The sequence below is a fragment of the Perna viridis genome, chromosome 4 (assembly GCF_037379345.1).
Source record: "Perna viridis isolate PV_CMFRI_1.1 ecotype Kerala chromosome 4, ASM3737934v1, whole genome shotgun sequence".
NCBI lineage: Eukaryota > Metazoa > Mollusca > Bivalvia > Mytilida > Mytilidae > Perna > Perna viridis.
In genome coordinates this window covers 38,409,642-38,429,557 of record NC_142448.1, presented here as the reverse complement: position 1 = coordinate 38,429,557, position 19,916 = coordinate 38,409,642, and the positions used below count along the sequence as shown (strand labels likewise).

The following is a 19,916-nucleotide window of genomic DNA, read 5'->3' as shown; positions in this document are numbered from 1 at the left end:
TCAAGGGGTAACTTCTCATCAGCAGCATAGGAACTAAAAATACTTGATGTTTACTTTTATATCAAAAAAGCATGCACAAAATTACACAAATTACACAAATAACCCTTTTTGTTCATATTTAAATGTCTAATTTCAAATTGATCGACATTTCTGTCACAATCATGGATACTACTATGTTCAAATGTCTATTTATACAAAATACTTAACTTCTTGTCTACCCCAGACATGCCATTTTAGAAACAATACAGTTGGTGTTTCGAGGAAAAACAGACGACACTTCGCCTACCCTCCTGAAGTACCTGTCAATGCTCCCAGGTTTTAGTTGAGTCAAGATTGCCCATTTACTTTTGTTTCTTTGTACATATCATTTTGGTAAAGTCATGTTCTTTAAGGAATGTGTCTATTTTCTATGTCTCGTATTTATCCTTGGAATATATTTTATTTTGATTTCCGCTCAGATCTTGGTTCTTTTGATTACTCTTTCTGAAATAAGTCACTTTTGAGGCACATTTTTTTATTGTAGTATTACCATGTTTCCTGTATCATCGTTTTGACGTTGGATTTTTTTCGCCAAGCATAAGTTCCTTTCAGAAACAACATACAATACTACTTGTATTCGTTGCCGTGTACTTCCTTGTTCTGACGCCTTTAGTGTTTTTTTAATCAATTTTTTCTATTATTGCCCGACCTTACCCATCCCCCCCTTTTCCAGTGGCAATCAAAATTTGTCGACCCTATTGTCCTTGTGTCCCATCCTTTTTTTTTTCTCATTTCATGTTCATTTTATCATCCATTTCATGTTCATTGTCTGAATATAGCTGAAATATTGCTGCTCGGACGTTAAACCCCAACAAACAAACAAACTATTATCCTAAAATTAATTCCAGGATCGCATTTCCGATCCGATCTGATACCGGTAACTGAGGATTTCTTATCTTATTGGATTACAAATTTGAATTAAAGGTGTTTATTTCTGATATAGTAATTAATTAGAGGAACGTATGCTATGATAAATAAATTAGTAAACGGTATGTGCTATCAAATTACAAATCACTCTTTTCGACTATTGATTGACGTATAGGTCGTATTCAGTTGTCAGTTAATGTCTTAACGTTAAATACATGTAAACACAGATTGTAAGAATTGTTTTGTGGTTCGAAAGCTTGTTGTGCATTTCTTTCCATTTAGACATCTCTAATTAATGCAACGCATACATTTCTCTTTTCTCAACTCTTAAGATGGTTTTGTGTAAAACAATTTCATTTATCATGTAAAATGCATATGCATGTCACATTCATCGTGCGGATCTTACGGTAGTTTTGTGTTGAACGCATTCATTTATAATGTAAAATGCATGTGAGTTTCACATTTATCGTGCGGGAAGACGCGTCATGTAAAATGTACCATACATTCTGTGTCCTTCTGTGTCTGTAGTAATTTTGGTAATGAACAGGGTAACTTTGTTATTTGCTTTTTTTTCAAATTTAAACCAATTTAAAGAAATAATAATAATAAGATAATTAATTGGGAAGAGTGAATAACCAAAATATGATCATAAGTGCCGACGAACGCCTAGAATTAACGAGTGTGAGGAACTTGGCATGAGTGATCATATTTTGGTTTTTCACGATAACCAATATATTATACTATTTGAAACATTCGGTAAATCACGGCTATCTATATAACACATATAATTCATAACACAGTAGTAACGATGCGGTGTTTTTCGTGTTAGTTTTGTTTCACGAATGAATTGCTAGTGTGAATAGTGTGGGTCGTACATAACAAAATGTCCCTATCATGCAATGAGAACGATTCGAGAGAATTGAGGGATATTTCGTGTAGTTTCAGACAATTATAAAGTCAAGAATTTCTTTTCATTTCAAATCAGAATTTATGCGCTTTAGCATAGTAACAGCTTGATGTTTCATTTACATGAGAATGAATGAAAGCGAAAAACATTATGAACTTTTTTTGTGGATGACAGCCTGTTTATTGTTCAAAATAATCACATATTATAAATTTACATTGCTATATGTATAAAAATGTACATATTCATGCAAATACAATATGATTTGCAAACGTTTGATTTATTCGAATAAGTACAAACACAACAATCAATCTGATACATTTGGAATGATCAGTAGTAATTTTCCTTACCGTTGCTTGCTATTTTATGTCAATTGTTCTGTGCGTTATCTGTGCTCATTAACTTCGATACAGAAAAGAAACCTCTGATTTATACATCACGTTTCATTTTAGTGAACAGGATTACTCTTCTTATTTTTTTTTTAATTAAAACCCCAAATATTGAAAGCATGCTTGCGATACAATGTTTACGAAATGTGCATCACATTAAAGTATTCTATGTTTTGTATAAGAACGTTTTTATATACACAGAAATGATTTCGTTAAATTTATGAAACCTAGAGTTGTGATAAATCACTTGCAAAATAATTGATCCTAGAAAAAACTAGAAATAATTTTGGAGGGAATTTTCAGTTTCACTTACTATTAAAAAATGGCAGATAAAATTTCTGTTTTTAAAGATCGCTTGTCTAACATTATTTCATATTTCACAAATAAAATTTGGGGTGACAGGAATAACTTTTCTAAAATTGAAAACCTAAATTTCTAATTAACTTCGATACAGAAAAAAAATCCTCTGATTTCTACATCACCTTACACTTTTGTGAACACGATTATTTGTTTTCTTATTTTTTCCCAGTTAAGGACCCAATACTCAAGGCATGCTTGCGATACAAAGTTTACGGAATATGCATCTCATTGAAGTATTTTATGTTTGGTATAAGAACAATAACCTATTTTGTATATACACAGAAATAATGTCGTTAAATATAGGAAATCTAGTGTTGTAATATTTCACTTGCAAAATAATTCATCCTTGAATAAACTAAATTTCTAAATAATTATTCATAAATGTAGGCGATTTTTACAAAAAAACATATACAAATTTGGAGGGAATTGTCAGTTTCACTCACTATTGAAAAACTGGTAGATAAAATGCCTGTCTTAAAAGATCGCTTATCTAACATTATTTCATATTTCAAAAATAAATTGGGGATGACAGAAATTATTTTTTTTAAATGAAAAACCTGAAATTCTATAGAACATTTCTTCGCAAGTAGATTTACTCCCTGAAAGAGGATTTATACATTTAATGTTTGGTATATATATTTATAAACAATTCAAGGACATTTTTCGCATCATTTCAAACACTATTTGCTCATTGAAAATATAAAATATATATTTCTGTATGATTTTTGAAGATGACAACAAAAAAGAATTCTTCGTCTGATAATTTGATCTAAAATAAGACACTTGTTGTTATAAATGATAAAATTCAATACGACCATTTTTATTGATCAAAATGTGTCTTCGTTTTTATTTGATCTTGAACACAAAATTTTCCTATCACCTGATTAATTAATAAGGTCATTAACTTTAAACCACGCCTTATTTAACCGGACTACTTTTTCCAATGAGATAATCTTTTCTGAAAAAGACACGTGAATTGGAATAAATCAATATTAATTGTTCATAGTTTTTGCATCGCCTAAAAAAATATAAGGAATGTTACTGTTATCTGAATGTATTGTCTTGTATAATTAACGTCGGCTCGATTAACACATATACCACAAGATGATATTTTCATATATTAGTTACATTCCTTTAATAATCTGTATAAAGAAGAAGATACTTAGTGTATTGCCGAACTGTGGTCATCTGTAGAAATCACATTTTAAAAAAGACAATTACTGGAACTAATTCCTACCCAATTATTGTAACGTGTTCGATTTTATTTCAGAATTCATGAAGTTTGGATAGTGGAAACCGTTTAGTTATTTAATGAGTTATATTTTCAGCAATATATTATATACAGTAATATTTTTAGTTATCTCTGTATATGTTGGTATTTTTACCAATATCGTTACGAGACTTAACAACGTGGTCATAGTCTCCATCATCTTTTTGTCCGAAGAAATGATCGTAAGCATTAGCGGAATCATCGTAATATTTTATATGTTCTCCCGCAACATTTCGAGAAGTGTCATATGTCCCACTTATTCTAAAATTATACGGATTGACATCATCTACCGACTCCCCCGCGCTAGGATTAGTTTGTGATTGTAAAGTATCATATGTTCCGCTGATTCTGAGGTCATATGGATTAAGGTTATTGTCTTCATTCGTTAGATTAGGCCGCGTTTTATGGTGTGACGTATCATACGTTCCGCCTACTCGATTGTAGTTTAGATTTGCATCGTCACTTTTTGTCGCTCTTGGTCGAGGTTGATTTTGTGCTGTATCATATGTGTTACTTCCTCTACTATCGTAATGACTGTTTTCAGAATCAACACCTACAGTTGAAAAGTCGTGGCTGAATGGTTGAGAAGGAAGGTCAAGGTAGTTGTGGTTTGTGCTTTTGTAATTCAACGGGACTTCGGTCAAAGGTTTAACCATTTTTTCAGCAGCTGAGTTTATTTCCCGATTATGATTTCCGGCCATTTTTATTGAGTTTGCGAAACAATATCTGTCATTTTCAGTGCTGTACAGAGGGCTATTATTGGACTTGTCATTTGCATTCATCAAAGAATCGGGTATTTCTTGGTAGCAATTTCCAATATCAATTTCACGAGGTTTTATACTTGTGCTGTCGGAATAAGCTACATTATGAACAACATTGAAGTCTCTCAGTTGGTCCTGATGCATAGGTGATTTGTCGCCTGTTCTTTGCTTTCTTTTTTCTAAAGCTGTCCTGAAATCAAATAACGAATTAAACAATTACTTGATGAGTTATGGTTCAATGGAATCATCATATAACTATATAAATGTATAATACAGTGAAATGAAATATAAGCATACATGTATATATCTATAATTGACGATCCCCTGTGAATGTACTTCAATTGACCAATCCCTTTGCTGACGAAGATAAATTGATGTATAATGTTTTTTTTTTTTTTTTGGTTTTCTCAAGGAAGTTATGGTCTTCATCTTTTAATTTCTATGCGTAAAATTTTGTGTACATGTATTTACATTCTAATTAATTTTACCTCTTTCTACAGATAAAAATAATTATGACGACGACTACGGCAAACATTGTCACTCCTCCGACCAAGCCACCTATGATTGGCCCTTTAGAATCTGAAAACAGATATTTGAATAATTGAAATTCATGAATAAAGTAGGTCTATTAGCATTAGAGCAAACTCATTTTTAATTCTCGGTCTGAATATTTACATTGTCAAGAGTCGGCCATGTTTACAGTGATTGGGTTGCTAGGAGATCGTTTACGTTTAAATGGTTTGTCCAAAAACCAAAGAACCCATAATGCATTTCGGCGCTAATTCGGATATCATATTATTTGGTAGGTTCTAAGAATGCTGAAGCTAACACAAAAAAAGAAAGGCAAACAAGCTTTACTTTATACCTAAAGAAGAAATGAAGCTTTTAATTTTCTCGTTTTTTCATAAACATTTCGAATATCAAAATGTTTTGTTAAACATCCTTTAATTAACAAGGGATTCTTTCTTAAATTAGAAGGAGACATGGCCTCACATTTTCTTCTGTTAGAGAAAGAATTTCGTTCTACCAACATAAAATTTAGGCACATTTCTTCAGTTAATGGAGTCAAGAATTCTTAGTTGCGTAAACTTATAATACTGCTGTATAAAATGTCATTGTGAGCTTCAATTTGACTGAAAATAAATAAAACGTGTAAGATTACCAATTTAGCGTGTTTCGTGTGCGTGTATCGGGTGCTTTGTTTGTGTGTTCTGTGGAATTGTGCAATATTCAGCGTGAGATTCGTGTGTTTGTGAGCCATTCGTGTGTGCACTCATTGATTTGTTCTTCGTGTTTCGTGCACTTGTTCTGTCATCTAATGGGATGATAAAAATGGTTCCTATGGTTAAATCAATTTCACGGAATACCGTTGTACTTCGGTTTGATGCTAAAACCATTGAAACGAAAGTCAGGAATTAATACGTATAGGGCAAAACTGGTTTCAGACTTTGTACATCGTATATGTAATGGAATACTGAAACAAATTTATATGGTCCTCCGAAATGGTCGGAGACATTAGTTTCACAAACTATACACTGTTTGTCGTATGAAAATTGATATTTCCATATGTATTCGAAAACGTTCTTGCCAGATTTAATTCAATAATTCCAAACAACTAAGCCATAATATTAAACATGTTTTAGACAAATAAAATGGTATTGCATGAGTTAAAATAACTAGATGAATTAAAATTGAGTATATTTTACCAGTGCTTTATGAAATTCTTTTTTTTTTAATTCATTTGACTTGAACAGGGAAAATGTGTTCCCCATGATCCATAAACAACAAACATGAACATTTATTTGGATAACAATCACTTTTTCATTTTCAGTGGATTAAGATGGTATCGCATAAGTCATAAATACGTAAGTACCTAAAATTGAGTATATTTTACCCCAAAATATAAATTTGAAAACATTCAGACCGATGAAAATGTTTTCGCAATGTATTTTGTATGATAAAAATGGATAATATATGAGCATTATAAAATTTTACATCATTTATGTGTTTATTAAAGTATAACACGAAAAAAAAGAAATAAAAATACATGTACGTTTCAGCTATCATATTATAACGATGATTCATATATACACAATTTATTATATTAGTTTGTTTCCAATGTTAAAGTCAGAAATATTACAATAACATACACGATCATTCGTGTTTCTTGCTTCGTGTAACGTGTTTTGTTAGGATTTCGTGTATCATGTGCTTCGTGTCCACGTTTCGTGTGCTTCGTTTGCGTGTTTTTGTTTTTGTTTTTGTTTTTGTTTTGTTTTGTTGGGGGATCATGTGTGTGGGATTTGGGACATTACACGTATTAGTTGGAGTACGCATATTTTTTTTATAAAGTAAAGACTTGTACTAAATTCTGTGTGTTTGGTTCAGACCTAAATTTTAACCAAAAAGGAAACAAAGATTACGTGGGTTAAGTCACCTCCCTTGTATAATTTTACAAAAAAACAAAAACCAAAAATCAAATTCCATCAAAGAAAGAATATTTTGAATTTTTTCGGGAAAACATTAACCACGGCAGTTGTTTGCATGATATTGTTTATCATAAAGAAATTACGTTTCGCGAAACGTGGGAATAGTCACAGCCCTTGTGCGAAAATTTAGATTAAAATTTCACGTAGAAAAATTGGCACCAACAACAATTGGCTATTAGCAAGATATATTAGAAAAAAATATTCTCATCATGCCTTACTACCTATGCTGACAAGTTAACCTACCTGTTTTAATTAATACTAATGTATACATAAGTTTTTTACGTTCTATTGAAAACCATGTGGCACCAATTCTGCATATGCAATAAAGTTTAATGTAATTGTTCTTTGGGCAATACTATTTTAACAGGGCAGATGACATGTTAATAGCCCTTTCTTGAACCGTATTGACCTAATTTCCTTCCAAACATTCGTCAACACTTATAATAGAGAGCGATGATTTTAGTGCTGAGCAAAATCGTACTTTGGACATTTCTTAGAAAGATGTAATTCAATTCATTGAAAGAATGAAGAACGAAAATAGAAAAAGAAAAGAAAAGGGGTGATAAGGCAAGCTAGGAAATAATTCATTTTTGATAAATAAATCAAAGCAACTTAACATATATTGTCCTAGTAATCAGCCCTCGATTGACATCGGTCCGCTTAGCTGAAATATACATTGTACAACTCTGTCCAATATATATGTACCAATGACAATATCTAAAACGCCATATATTATTCTATGTTGTACAGTTTCATGAATATTTCAGTAACTATTTAGATACAATTAGATACAATGTACAATTGATACAACGAGCAAAAATACTATGCATGTAAATATCAAGCGATAAATACAACTTTGATTCATAAAACAATTACCTTGTCGTTTTTCCTTTTTACTTGCAGAAAGAGTGAACCCCAGTGTCATTTCTGCAGTTTCTGAAAATATCAATCGTGTAAAGATATAACACAGCAACCCAGGAAGACGTTGTGTGGAGTACTTGCATATGATCTACCAATATAAATTTTATAATTATCTATCTCATAGATGAGATACTACATGTGTTTAATTATATTTCATAGATGAAACCTACCAAACTTGACACCTACATATTTTTGTAGCGAAACAGAACATGCTTACCTTCTGGGGCACTTGATGTCACTCGTTTCAGTGGTAGTTTTTTTTTTAACAAATGCTTTAGTTGTGTGATGTTTTTATTTTGTTATATACACTTCATTTTTTTTTCTCTTATGACCACAGAACCTGAATATTTCAATGGTGACAAAATCATCACGGAACAATTCAACTTTTTATTAATTTTGCCACTTGTGAAGTTTAACGAAATCTTAGTTAATCTTTGAGTTTGAATTCATATCATATAAGTTTTAATGAAATTCAATCATGCCATTCGAATGCCACTGAAAGCTATAGTTTGCCATTCCCCGGTATTTACTACATAAAGTTCGACCAACATAGCATTACTGTCAATATATCAAAATATGATTGTAAACATATACCTTCTTTTATTTCATTGTTACTTTCAGCTGAAGCGAATATCTGCATATTGCTTGTAGAAGCTGAAAAAGTGAATGATGTTAAACGTCTTTCAAAAAGAAATAAATAGAACATAAAGAAAATAAAGAAAAGAGTCAATCAATTGGGAAACGTTTAAATATGAAAAAATAATTCAAATAAGAAGTCAACTTGGTTATTACATCTCACATTCTTGCCAAGGTATTTCAACTTTCAATTTGAATACAAAAAATATATAAATTCCTATTTCAAATTAGAAATAAATATAGATAAGAAGTCAACTTGTGTATTACGTCTTATTAGAACAATTGCATAGTCAGTTGAAGGTGTACTATTCTTAAATTTGGAATGCATGTTTTGTCCCAAGTCTCAAATACTTTTTTGAGTCTGTAGTTTCTTTGGAAAATTCAAGCGTGTCAAAACATTTGATTGGAAATCTTGTTCGATAATTGATATATACTTAACTGTTTTAGTCTGTGTTTAGTGAAACAAATGAGAAAGTACAAATCATAATGTTAGAAAAAAATAGTAGGTATATTTAATCGAAACCAACATAAAAAACGAACCAAATGGTACCTAATCAGTTCATTCGATTATGATCAGTCTTAGGTATATCTATTGAACATATATTTTTATTTTGTAGCCAACCCTAATTCATTTAATCGTTAAATGTTCTTTGCAATCTTGTTGCTAATTTCTGATATTTTGTTATCTTTAACTTTTAATCATTTATCATTTACATGTAATTTCATCGTCTCAAAAAGTATTGTGCATATACATATCCTAAAAGCCAAGAATGCACAGCAGTTCAAACGACGTGCTTAGAACTAATTACGCAACTTGGTTTTATGTGTTTAGTTTTGTTTCTTACTTCTTCTTTGTTTATTTGTTTGCTTGTTAGTATTGTTTCGTTTTTTTTTATGTTATGTTTTGCTCTTTTTTATTGTCGTTTTTCTTCTTTCTTTTTAATCTTGCTGGTTCATGAGATGTTTTGAATGTCATAAGGTAGAAATGTAAATGTACCATTCATCAGTAATTCGAGGTAATATTTGTACAATGTAAATAGTGTTCTTAACAGAAAGTCGATATTCACTAACGTGATTTATATGACACTTACATGTACCTTCAGGTGAATTCCTTGTACTTTTCGATGAAAAGGATTATATTTATTGGAAACTTTAAATTGGAGAATACGATTTATAAATTGAAAATTCAATGTTATGTATACGACAAATTACGAAGTGGACAAAAGTGTCATATTGCTCAACTTAAATATTCACATACTGCAATTACATATGTATGTGGGATATATATATATATATATATATATATATATATATATATATATATATATATATATATATATATATATATATATATATATATATATATATATATATTTATTTGAATTCTATAAGTACTGTCACTTTGAAATAGTTGTTATTAGAACGATATCCTTTATTTAACAAATACTAATGCAACCAATATAATTTACAGTGCAATATGTTTAAAAGGCAGAACTTTATCTCTGTAAAAAGTAAAATACTTGTAAGGACTGCTTTAATATATAGCTTTCGTATTTCCCACTTTCCATTAAAATGTTTTGTCATGAAGTGTTTTTGAGCTTTTAAAAAATCAAGACATGTCGATCAGTATTTTATTCCATTCTATTTTTATGATAATCAGTCAAATGATAAAATGTTCTCTAAGATTTGATCCTTTTATATACTTTTTTGAAGGCTAGAAATTTGCAATATCATACCATTGACGATGTGATACGAATTAATGATATTATTGATGAGTCGATTTTTTTAATTTCAACATCATAACTAACGCGCCGAAGCTTGATTGGTAAAAAAAACAACAAACATAACAAAGCAAAATGAAAATAAATATATAGTAATATTACACATGAATATAATAACGGGAATAATTAATTGCGAAATACTTACTCGTAAAAAAATCTCTGGTATCTTTGTTACATGAATAAAGTACTTTTATAATCTGATGAATTTCCAAACATTTATGCATTTCTATGTCTAATTCCGTGACAGGATTGAAATTACACACTTGTTTAATTTTATCAGATAAGTTAATTTTGTATGTTTGAAGACATGCCTCCACTTTCCAAGGATGAAATGTTATCTTTGCTTGTGTAAGTTGTCCTTTAGCATAGTTGCATATCTCCATGTCCTGTTTGACTGGCTGACATTTCGCTATTGTAGTTTCTAATATAAATAAGAAAATACATAACGGTTAAAGAGCAAGATGTTGTGTGCAAGGATATGACATAGATTCTCCAAGCAGTTGATTTTTGTCTACAATCAAGAAAGTTAAAAAAAAATCATTGTTTTTCTTTAGGATGCACTAAATGTATGTGTAGTGGCGATAGCTCATGCCAGATCAATATTTTGAACATATTCCATGCGAGAATCTTGTAGAGGAAACGCTTTGGTAAAACAGACATTTATCATCATGGATTTTTTTATATTTTCACTTGCTATACTAGATGCTATCCTTCTCAGACATAACGTTCTGTTTTGCTTTTTTTTTTTAAAGAAAGCACTAGAGAACAATGTTTTTAAAAGACGATAAAACCGGGATATTTAAATAGAAAACAGTACAAATTAAACAGGTTATAAAAGATTAACTAGGGGCATATTTTATCAATATAGATATGATTTAATCATTATATGTGAATATTTCAATTGAAGTATCATTTTGAAATAATCATGTGCTACCTTTTTTTTTTAAAAGGATCCGAACTTAAATTTCAATGCTATGCAGGGGTATTTCTTAACATTGTAGGTCTAGACGTGCGACTAAAAAAGCAATCACAAGGTTACCATTGTTTTATGTAAGTTCAAAAGAAGCTATTTTTTTTGGCTTAAACAACATTTGCAATGGTGAAGTTCCTTATTTGGCGTCTAATAGCGTGACATTTATACCATAATTAAAATCGGACAACTTCTATTTACCTATAAACGCTCAAGTTCGTTTATGTATTTTTTATTATAATGTATTGCGTGGTAATACATGCGCAGTCAATTGCTATTGATTTGAGTTGCATAAAAATGAATAAATCAATCACTAAGTTTTTAACCCGTTATACTGATGTAATGTAATTAGGATAATAACTCTAGATAAGGCAATGAGTTTGAAGACAGGAAAACTAAATTCGTCTTCAGTTATATACATATATAAGTAATAAACATCGAATGCAACACAGAAAGACCCAAAAACAATCCCCTTTGTACTCCAGTGACAGAAAAGCAGACTGAAAGTGAAAAAAGAAACAAAACAAACAGTGGACAGAAATTCCTGACTTGGTTTAAATAATATAAATTGCTCTTTTACTAATAAAACGTTTCAAAGATAATGATATCATGATTTCTTCAGAGATCTATTGTAAAACGTGATGCCTTCCATTTAGAATTGTCAACTTCCCTTTCATCAGTGGCAACACCCCTTCAGCACCTGCACATTTTTTTTATCAAATTTACCACTATAAAACTAACTCGAATCAGTACGGATATTGCATTATTATAAGTAAAATAATTCACCATCAAAATCTATGTAATGTTTACTATTCCAGTTCATCTACATACACATTCAAACTACTGAAGCAAAGTAGACTTAAAGTATGTAAATTCTCCCAAATTTGGGGAACACATAATCTCATTACATTTTTCTATATTAAATATTTCGGCTTCGTGATTCAACAATTACAGTATTTCAAATACAATTTACTACTGTGTTTACTGTATTAAGACAATATTTGACAAAATACTGTTTTTCATTAAATAACAGGACTTTAAACTGGTAAAGGGAAATATACCTTTTTGTTTTGTTTTTTTTTTTAATATCCGGTCATTTAAAATCGTTATTTGGTAAGCAATTTTATTGTAATTCTATTCTAAGTGTGTTTATAAAACGTCTTATTTGGATTAAATTGAGCTCTTTCAATCATCTGTCTACCGAAATATGAATATCAACATTTGATGATAAGTGTAGTTATGATTGATACACGTAATGTCCAGAAACAGAATGATGTTTAATTCGTGGAGGGGGTAGATTGGTACTCATTTTAACATGGGTGCGGCAATGACGTGCTAAATGAGAATATAAATGCTACAGCCATGTTGAAATGTGGAAAATTTACCGACGGAAGGAATTATTCCTTTTCTAATATGACAAATACGGTTTTTTTTGTGACAACAATTTCCCTAGGCGTAGCCAAAATAACGGCTGTTCCGTTTAAACTCCCTCGTATGGAAGTTGGATTAATTTTGTATATCTATATCATCGTATGTGTTAAATATGTGTATTTATATGATTGATGTCAATAAGATATCCTCCCATCAATTAAATCATTGCGTAAACGTTTTTAATTAAGTGTTTTATTTCGAAACGACAGTGAAAGAAAAGAGAAAGTGTGTAGGTACGGCGGGTTGGGTTGTACCGACATATACTGTGTGAAGACATGAAGATGTCGTATTAGAAATTAGAACAGGTATCAAAAGCACAAATTATTAAAGTTTTTTCCCGTAGGAGGAGGACTATAATTATTTTGGTTATCATTATTTATCCTCCTGTAAATTCTGTAAATTGATTTGGCAAGGAAAGTATGCGGGTTATTGACACTTTAACAGTCTCTAAGTTATCTCCTCTACACTTATTTTTCGTGTTGGATTAATTAGCAAAAAACCGTTGCAGAAAGAGAAAATCTGAAAGTCCATAACGTTTCTATGGTACTTGATACAGAAAAATGTCGGGCTGGTCAAAGCAGTCAAATTATTCTATGTAATAGTTATCTAACTTACATGTAACTTTAATATATGGGGCATGATTAACTGTCTTGTTTTGTTAATTAACAAATAGAGGTGTGCCTAATAAAGTGTAACAAATGATTTAATACACTAAATTGATCCAAATTTCTTATCTGAACTTTAGGTTGTTTCTTTTAATTTGACATTGTGAAGAGAAAGTATATCTAATGACCTAATTACCTCTTTTGTCTAAAATCAAAGACAATACATTTTAGGGAAATTATTCCAAGAAAATAAACTGCTGTTCTAGATAACTGCAGCTTTCTAAATATTTAACAATTTTTTACAACTCTCTATCCAAATTAAGTACTATATTCGTATACAAACTATATTTCGTGGTGTGTATACATGTATCACTTTAGGTTAATTATTAACACATTTCTTTGATTTTCGTTCTTTTCAAGAAAATAACTGCTTTAATTAATACAGATTTACAACATTGATAACCAAATGTGTTTTTATATGCAATTATTATAATTTCGCGGTCAAAGCGTCGTAACTCCAAATGTTATTAGAACGAAAATTCTAAGAAAACATATTTATAAACCGTAGTAAATACATTAATCTGCATAGAATCGAAACAAAATGTATCCATTAAGATAATTATACTTAAAGAATCGGAAATATTTTCCTTTGCTTTTTAATATATTCAGGATTTTTTAAAAGTCTATTTTCGTAAGCAATTTTATGTTAGTTCAATTTAAACTGTGTAAGATTAATTAGCATTTAGATTTATTTGAGCTCTTTCAATAATCTCTCTACTGTAATATTTCATGAATATCAACGATTGATACACGTAATTTCCAGAAAACAGAATGATGTACGTTATGCAAGAAACAGGAGTAAAATAGTATAAATTTTAGAACACTAATTTTGTAGTCAATCAAAAAATGTTCCCATTTAAAAAAGATGATTTAAGATATTTTACAAAGAGGTTATTGGGATCCAAAGTAGGACCATATAAAAAAATATGTTGTTTGAATTTTTGGTCTGATTTTGTAACTTATTTTTTCTTAAGATTCCTCATGAAAGCCTATGTCTAATATTTTCAATCAAATTTCAGATATCGCTTATGGTTATGAGTTTACAGGCAATGAAATGGTTGTGTTGAACATCTTTAAAGCTTCTTTCAACTCAATTTGACTTTTGATTTGTGTGCAATATTGTGTCCAAATTCCAAAATGATATCCTTACCCAATTGTTTTTCTCAAGGCAAATCTGGATGATAACAAAAAACAGTTCATATATATTCACTGCATTGTTAGATAACATATTGGCTTTATTGGTCTTCGAATTCTTTCTGAATATTTTCAGTCTTTCAACAAAAACATATAACATTTTTTAATTTATATTTTTATACGATAGAGGGAAACGGGACAACCTGAGGTTTACTTGAATCAATAAATCAATAAATTCAGATAAAAAAATCAAGTCTCTTCAATATACATGTACAAGTACACTCCTTGTTTAAAATTGATATATTCGTGTACAAAATATACATGTAGAGTAAATGTATTTCAAATTAAAGCCATGTACATTCTATTTCAGATAAAAAAACTTAAATACATTTAGCAGAGTGATTCAATATTGTGTGAAAAGCGAGAAACTAATGGAGACCCTGACATGGATTATGAGTGATGCACTACAAGTATTACAGAAAATGATACAGGAAATACATTGTAACCACACCCTTTGATAGAGTTAAGCACTAAGTGGACAAGCATTCAAGATTTTTTTTTTAGATTTTGGTAGGTACATGTACAGGTAGTGAAGTTAAAGTAAAATGACTATCTGATATCTTGAAAAAAAATGTTCTGTCCTTTGATATGTTTTACAATAACATATATTTAATGCTAGGGTTTACCTCAAGGTGAAAGTCAAAGGTCATCAACTCTGGATATTATATTCTTTAGATTATCTAACGACATGCCAAAGATAAACGATACATATAAATACGTCTGTATATGTCGAAAGATAAAGACATTATCATATTTATAGCCAGGACTCAATATGCTACATTAGAAAGAGCAACATGGAACTCACGAGGTATTAAGGTCAAATTTCACCAATCCAACTTAGTAACATCTCAATAGAAGTATTAAAAAAACAAGGATAAAGCGTTGACATGATCTAAACATGCTAAAAGGGACAGGTGAACGCACAGACAGATTGATCATGCTAGGGCATATTGTGATAGTACTTTTGACCTTATGGGTTTATACTATAATATTTCACCTTCTCCTACAAAAAAAGCCCAAACATAAGAGGTTAAAAACTGCGCATTTATTATTTTCACAGTTCCACCGCATTTTTGCTACTTCTAAGTGAACTTTTAATGTCATTTCTAAAATGTTCAGCATCAACGGTTGTCTACTAATTATATAAAGATGCACTTTATTTATGGCAGTAAACAAGTCAGCTTGTTAAAAAATGTAGTTTTAGAAATTAGGGAACATTGAAATTTGGTAAAAATTATTTTACATATTAGATTTTGCCAAATTTCAAGGTCAGATATATTTTTCAATGTCATTATTATTAGAATCAATTTATTTATTATGTTTATAGGGTATAATACAATTAACTGAAAGGCATTGTTAAGATAAGGGCAATAATTGGCTTAATATCAAATTTTGGATCTTCTTTTGCATGTTTCATCTCTGAAAAGTTGTTTCTTTGAATGGATATCCACTTCCCCCCAAAAAACAAAAACAAAACAAACAAAATGGCGGCCATATCTGCGATATTTTAAAAAAAATGCAATTATAAGTTTCTGATGGGGTCTTTTCAGATGTACTCAATTTATATATCATTGATAATATCACTTTCGGACGGTTCTACATGGTTTTCCATGGAATTCCTCTTAAAAACAATAAAAGGATCATTCATATCACTAACCTTTTTTCCCATTGGAACTAGCACTATAAAAAGCTAATCCATGATACCCAGGACAGTCTGCCTTTAAATTTACTATTCCAGTGCAGGATTTTTGGTTATTGCAGTTCATCTTTACATCCCCTTTCTCTATTTCTGTCAAATTGCATAACGTCATAGTTTCGCTGCAGCTATCGTTGTCAATAACAGGATACCAGATTTCTAAATCACTTATGTTAATGATACTATCGTCCTCACAGGAGAAATTTAGAGGGAAGGTGGTATAACTGTTGTTTTCATTTGTAAACCCATATTGCTCAAAAACTAAAAAAATATTATTTTGTAAAACATGAACCATTCAAAGACGATTGTTATGGCACAAATAATAAGGAAACGTAGATCGAATATAATACTATTTATTGCATTATTGTCATAATTCGCATCACATGTCGTATTGACCAGATCTAGAGAACCGCTTATCATTCCTGAAAGACCAACCTCAGGCACAATAAAGGTCGATTATTGACTCGGCATGTGATAAAAAAATATGTCAAGTTCTTTATGTCATATTTTTCAGTTTATTTCCAAACATGTTTCGAGTAGGGATGCGATATAGGGTTTGCAATACATGTCTATGGATGCCATATAGTGTAAACGATCGAGGGTTTCAACAATGATTAATGCACGCGCATTTTTTATCTAGGTATATTATATATATTGAATTTAACATTTTTAATTCCTGTATCTAGAACTCTAACAAATAGGCTTCTGGAACAGGGTTATATTGCTACAAAATTGAAGTCATCACTACATAATTTTTATGGTCGTCATCATGAACTCGTGGATCGTAATGACGTATCCATCAGCACCATGAAAACTAATTTATTCAACGGGTCATAGTTTACCTTTCCTCGTTTGCCTACCCCGGACTCGGCGGGTGTTTCTAGAACAGCAGAGAACGCTCACCCTAACGGTGCACCTTGTCCATGCTCCCAGTTTTTAGTTGAGTCCGACTTGCTCATTTACTTTTGTTACTTTGTATGTATGATTTTAGTAACTTTATGTTATTTGTTGTGTATGTATGTTTTCCATGTCTGGTCTTTGTCCCTGGATTACATTCTTTTGATTACCGCTATAACCTTGGTTCCGTTGATTACTCTCTCAGGCTGAATATGAAATGCATTCACAATATATATATATATATATAATTATTATATATAGCAAGTTTTAGCACAATGGCAAATATCTCGTTATTAAGCGGAAACACTTTAAACATAATCAAATAAAAAAAAACACAATAAATAAAATCAGTCCAAAATTAAATTAAGTAAACTATTTTAAAATGAAAAGAAAATTACCAACATTACAATGAATATTACGTTAACTTAAAATGTAGAGAAATTTTAGTAGAATATAAATAGACTGAAAACATAAAACAAAAACATTGGAATTAGATTTATATTTGATAAAAAGTAAAGAGGGTATGAATACATAAATTACTCAATGAAAAGTAGGGCAAAATAAAATCTTAAATTAAGTACTTGCACAACATACATATATTTTAATACAATATTTAAACAATAAAAATATTAAAGTAATCACTTAGATATATATGATAGATAAAAATCATTAGACAAGGAAAGTTTATTCAAGGGGACAAGTAAAAAGAATAAAAAGTAAATGTCTAAAATATTTAAACAGGTGAGTTTTAAGGCCCTTTTTAAAACCATCCAGTGATTTTACATTGCTTATTTTAAAAGGTAGATTGTTCTACAGGGTTGCTGTTGATTTATCAAATCGCCTCTTACCGTATGTATTCGAACGTATGGGAATTGCAGAAGGTTACCATTATCTGAACGTAAAGATCTGGAGGGTTTATAGATAGAAATCAATTCCTGGAGGTATGCTAGTGCTTTCTCATGGAATGCTTTGAATACATAAAGTAAAATTTGTACTGACAACGATAATATATTGGTAACCAATGAAGAATTGAAATATTGCTTTCGCTGGCCGGGTCATTCCTCCTCTTAGGATAAATCTAGGGTTGTAACTTAGTACACGATGTACGGGACAGTTTATCTAGGTGTTGTTATGTAGGATAGAAGACCAAATTAACCATACATTTCACAACAAATTAATAATATGCAACGTTTCAGAATGTGACGACTATATATATATTTATATATAGAAAGGTCTGAATAATTTCCAACGATGTTAACTGTCAAATTTGGAAGTAAATATTTGGTTGTTCCCTGCGCGGGACTCGAACTCGTACCGCTGTAACATCTATGGCAACACCGCCTGTACAAAGACCAGCGCCCCAGACCACTCGACCAGCCAGGCTATATAAAAGTATAGCTTTCGCTGGCCAGGTCATTCCTCCTCGTAGGATTAATCTAGTGCTGTAACTTAGTACACGATGTATGGTAGTACAGGACAGTTCATTTTGGTGTTGTAATGTAGGATAGAGGATAATATTAATGATGCATGTCACAACAAATCAATATTATACAAACGTCTCAGAATGTGGCGACGATTTCTTTTCTTCGTTTGACAGTTCTAATGTCGTTTGGAAATTTTCAGACCCTTCTATCCTTACTTTATCTTCCCTGTTCACTCAGAATTCTAATAATTATACGAAGTAACATATAAGGAGTAACTTACACAAGCAAGTAACGAATGTATTCAGTAGGTAAGCTTTTGCAATAAACAGCCAAGAAATGTGAACTTACACAGATTCAAATACTTTCTAAATTATGTAGTCGGAATGTTAAAACTCAAATATTATGTTCAGGGATAATAAAAATGCAGAAGTCGTCCATTGTCATTGAAAGGGGCATATGTTTGTAATAAAGAGTCCCTGGTATAATGGAAAATACGTATGGTAATCAATCAAAGTGTCTGATAGAAAACTAATTAAATACATTTGATTTAAATAATTTAAGAAGATAATATAATATCAAACGATGTCAACAAATAACTTCGCTTAAAAAGGGGAAGAAAAAGAAATTGAACTAAACTCAAAGGAAATGTTCTCAATATGGTTCACTCTTTGTTAATACGCTTAATAAGCAGGTCCATCATAGACTAGAAATATATCAATATGAACATACCTGATGATTCAGATAGAGTTGTGAAATAAACTTCAAATACGAAAACTAATCTCAACAAATACATAAACATTTTCCCTAGTTTCCTAACTAAGGAAACGGGAAGTAAAAATGTTTACGACATTGTAAAGGTGGCATGACTGGTAGTTAAAAGCTTTTAAATGGACCATTGTTAAATCGTGATATTATTCACCCTAAACTTCTAAAAATACGGTAACTTATTTCTTGTGTTTATTTAAATAGATATAATATGCAATACATGGTATGGTTTCAAAATACACACATACTTTATATTAATCATTATTTTATATACCTGTAGAAAATGATTGCTTTTCCTGCTGAGTTATATTCCTGTTCAATTCGCATATTATTAGGGAATACGAAAGTTCTTGAAGCTGTCTTAAAGAGGGTTTAATATTTTCCTTGCAAGAAATATAAACTTAAAAGCAGAGGACGCTTACGTGGTCCATGCTCCCAGTCTTTAGTGGAGTCCGAC

At 30.6% G+C, this 19,916-nt stretch overlaps 1 protein-coding gene across 3 annotated transcripts; it reads right to left on the bottom strand.

Moving 5' to 3' along the window:
• Positions 1-1,978: 1,978 nt before the first annotated feature.
• Positions 1,979-19,582, bottom strand: LOC148620005 (uncharacterized). 3 transcript variants are annotated; one of them, XM_088580489.1, is made up of 8 exons: positions 19,424-19,514; positions 18,827-18,935; positions 16,335-16,634; positions 10,563-10,838; positions 8,595-8,654; positions 7,956-8,015; positions 5,079-5,169; positions 1,979-4,780 (listed from the first exon to the last, which is right to left on the bottom strand). In XM_088580489.1, exons 3-8 carry the CDS (start codon positions 16,486-16,488, stop codon positions 3,913-3,915), a joined length of 1,509 nt encoding a protein of 502 aa, XP_088436615.1. In that variant the 5' UTR covers positions 16,489-16,634; positions 18,827-18,935; positions 19,424-19,514; the 3' UTR covers positions 1,979-3,912. The 3 variants fall into 3 exon arrangements, with proteins under 3 accessions (XP_088436615.1, XP_088436614.1, XP_088436616.1); XM_088580488.1 differs by lacking the exon at positions 18,827-18,935 and having other exon boundaries at positions 19,424-19,582; XM_088580490.1 differs by lacking the exons at positions 16,335-16,634; positions 18,827-18,935 and having other exon boundaries at positions 19,424-19,574.
• Positions 19,583-19,916: the final 334 nt, after the last annotated feature.

What these genes read in the sequence shown, in the direction of transcription:
- LOC148620005 (XM_088580488.1), bottom strand. Translation starts at nt 19,493, where the DNA reads ATGTTTATGTATTTGTTGAGATTAGTTTTCGTATTTGAAGTTTATTTC. An exon ending in TAAAAAGGAAAAACGACAAG is followed by an intron (nt 5,170 to 7,955) that starts GTAATTGTTTTA and finishes ATCTGTTTTCAG; the next exon opens with ATTCTAAAGGGCCAATCATA. An exon ending in ATTTTTATCTGTAGAAAGAG is followed by an intron (nt 4,781 to 5,078) that starts GTAAAATTAATT and finishes ATTTGATTTCAG; the next exon opens with GACAGCTTTAGAAAAAAGAA.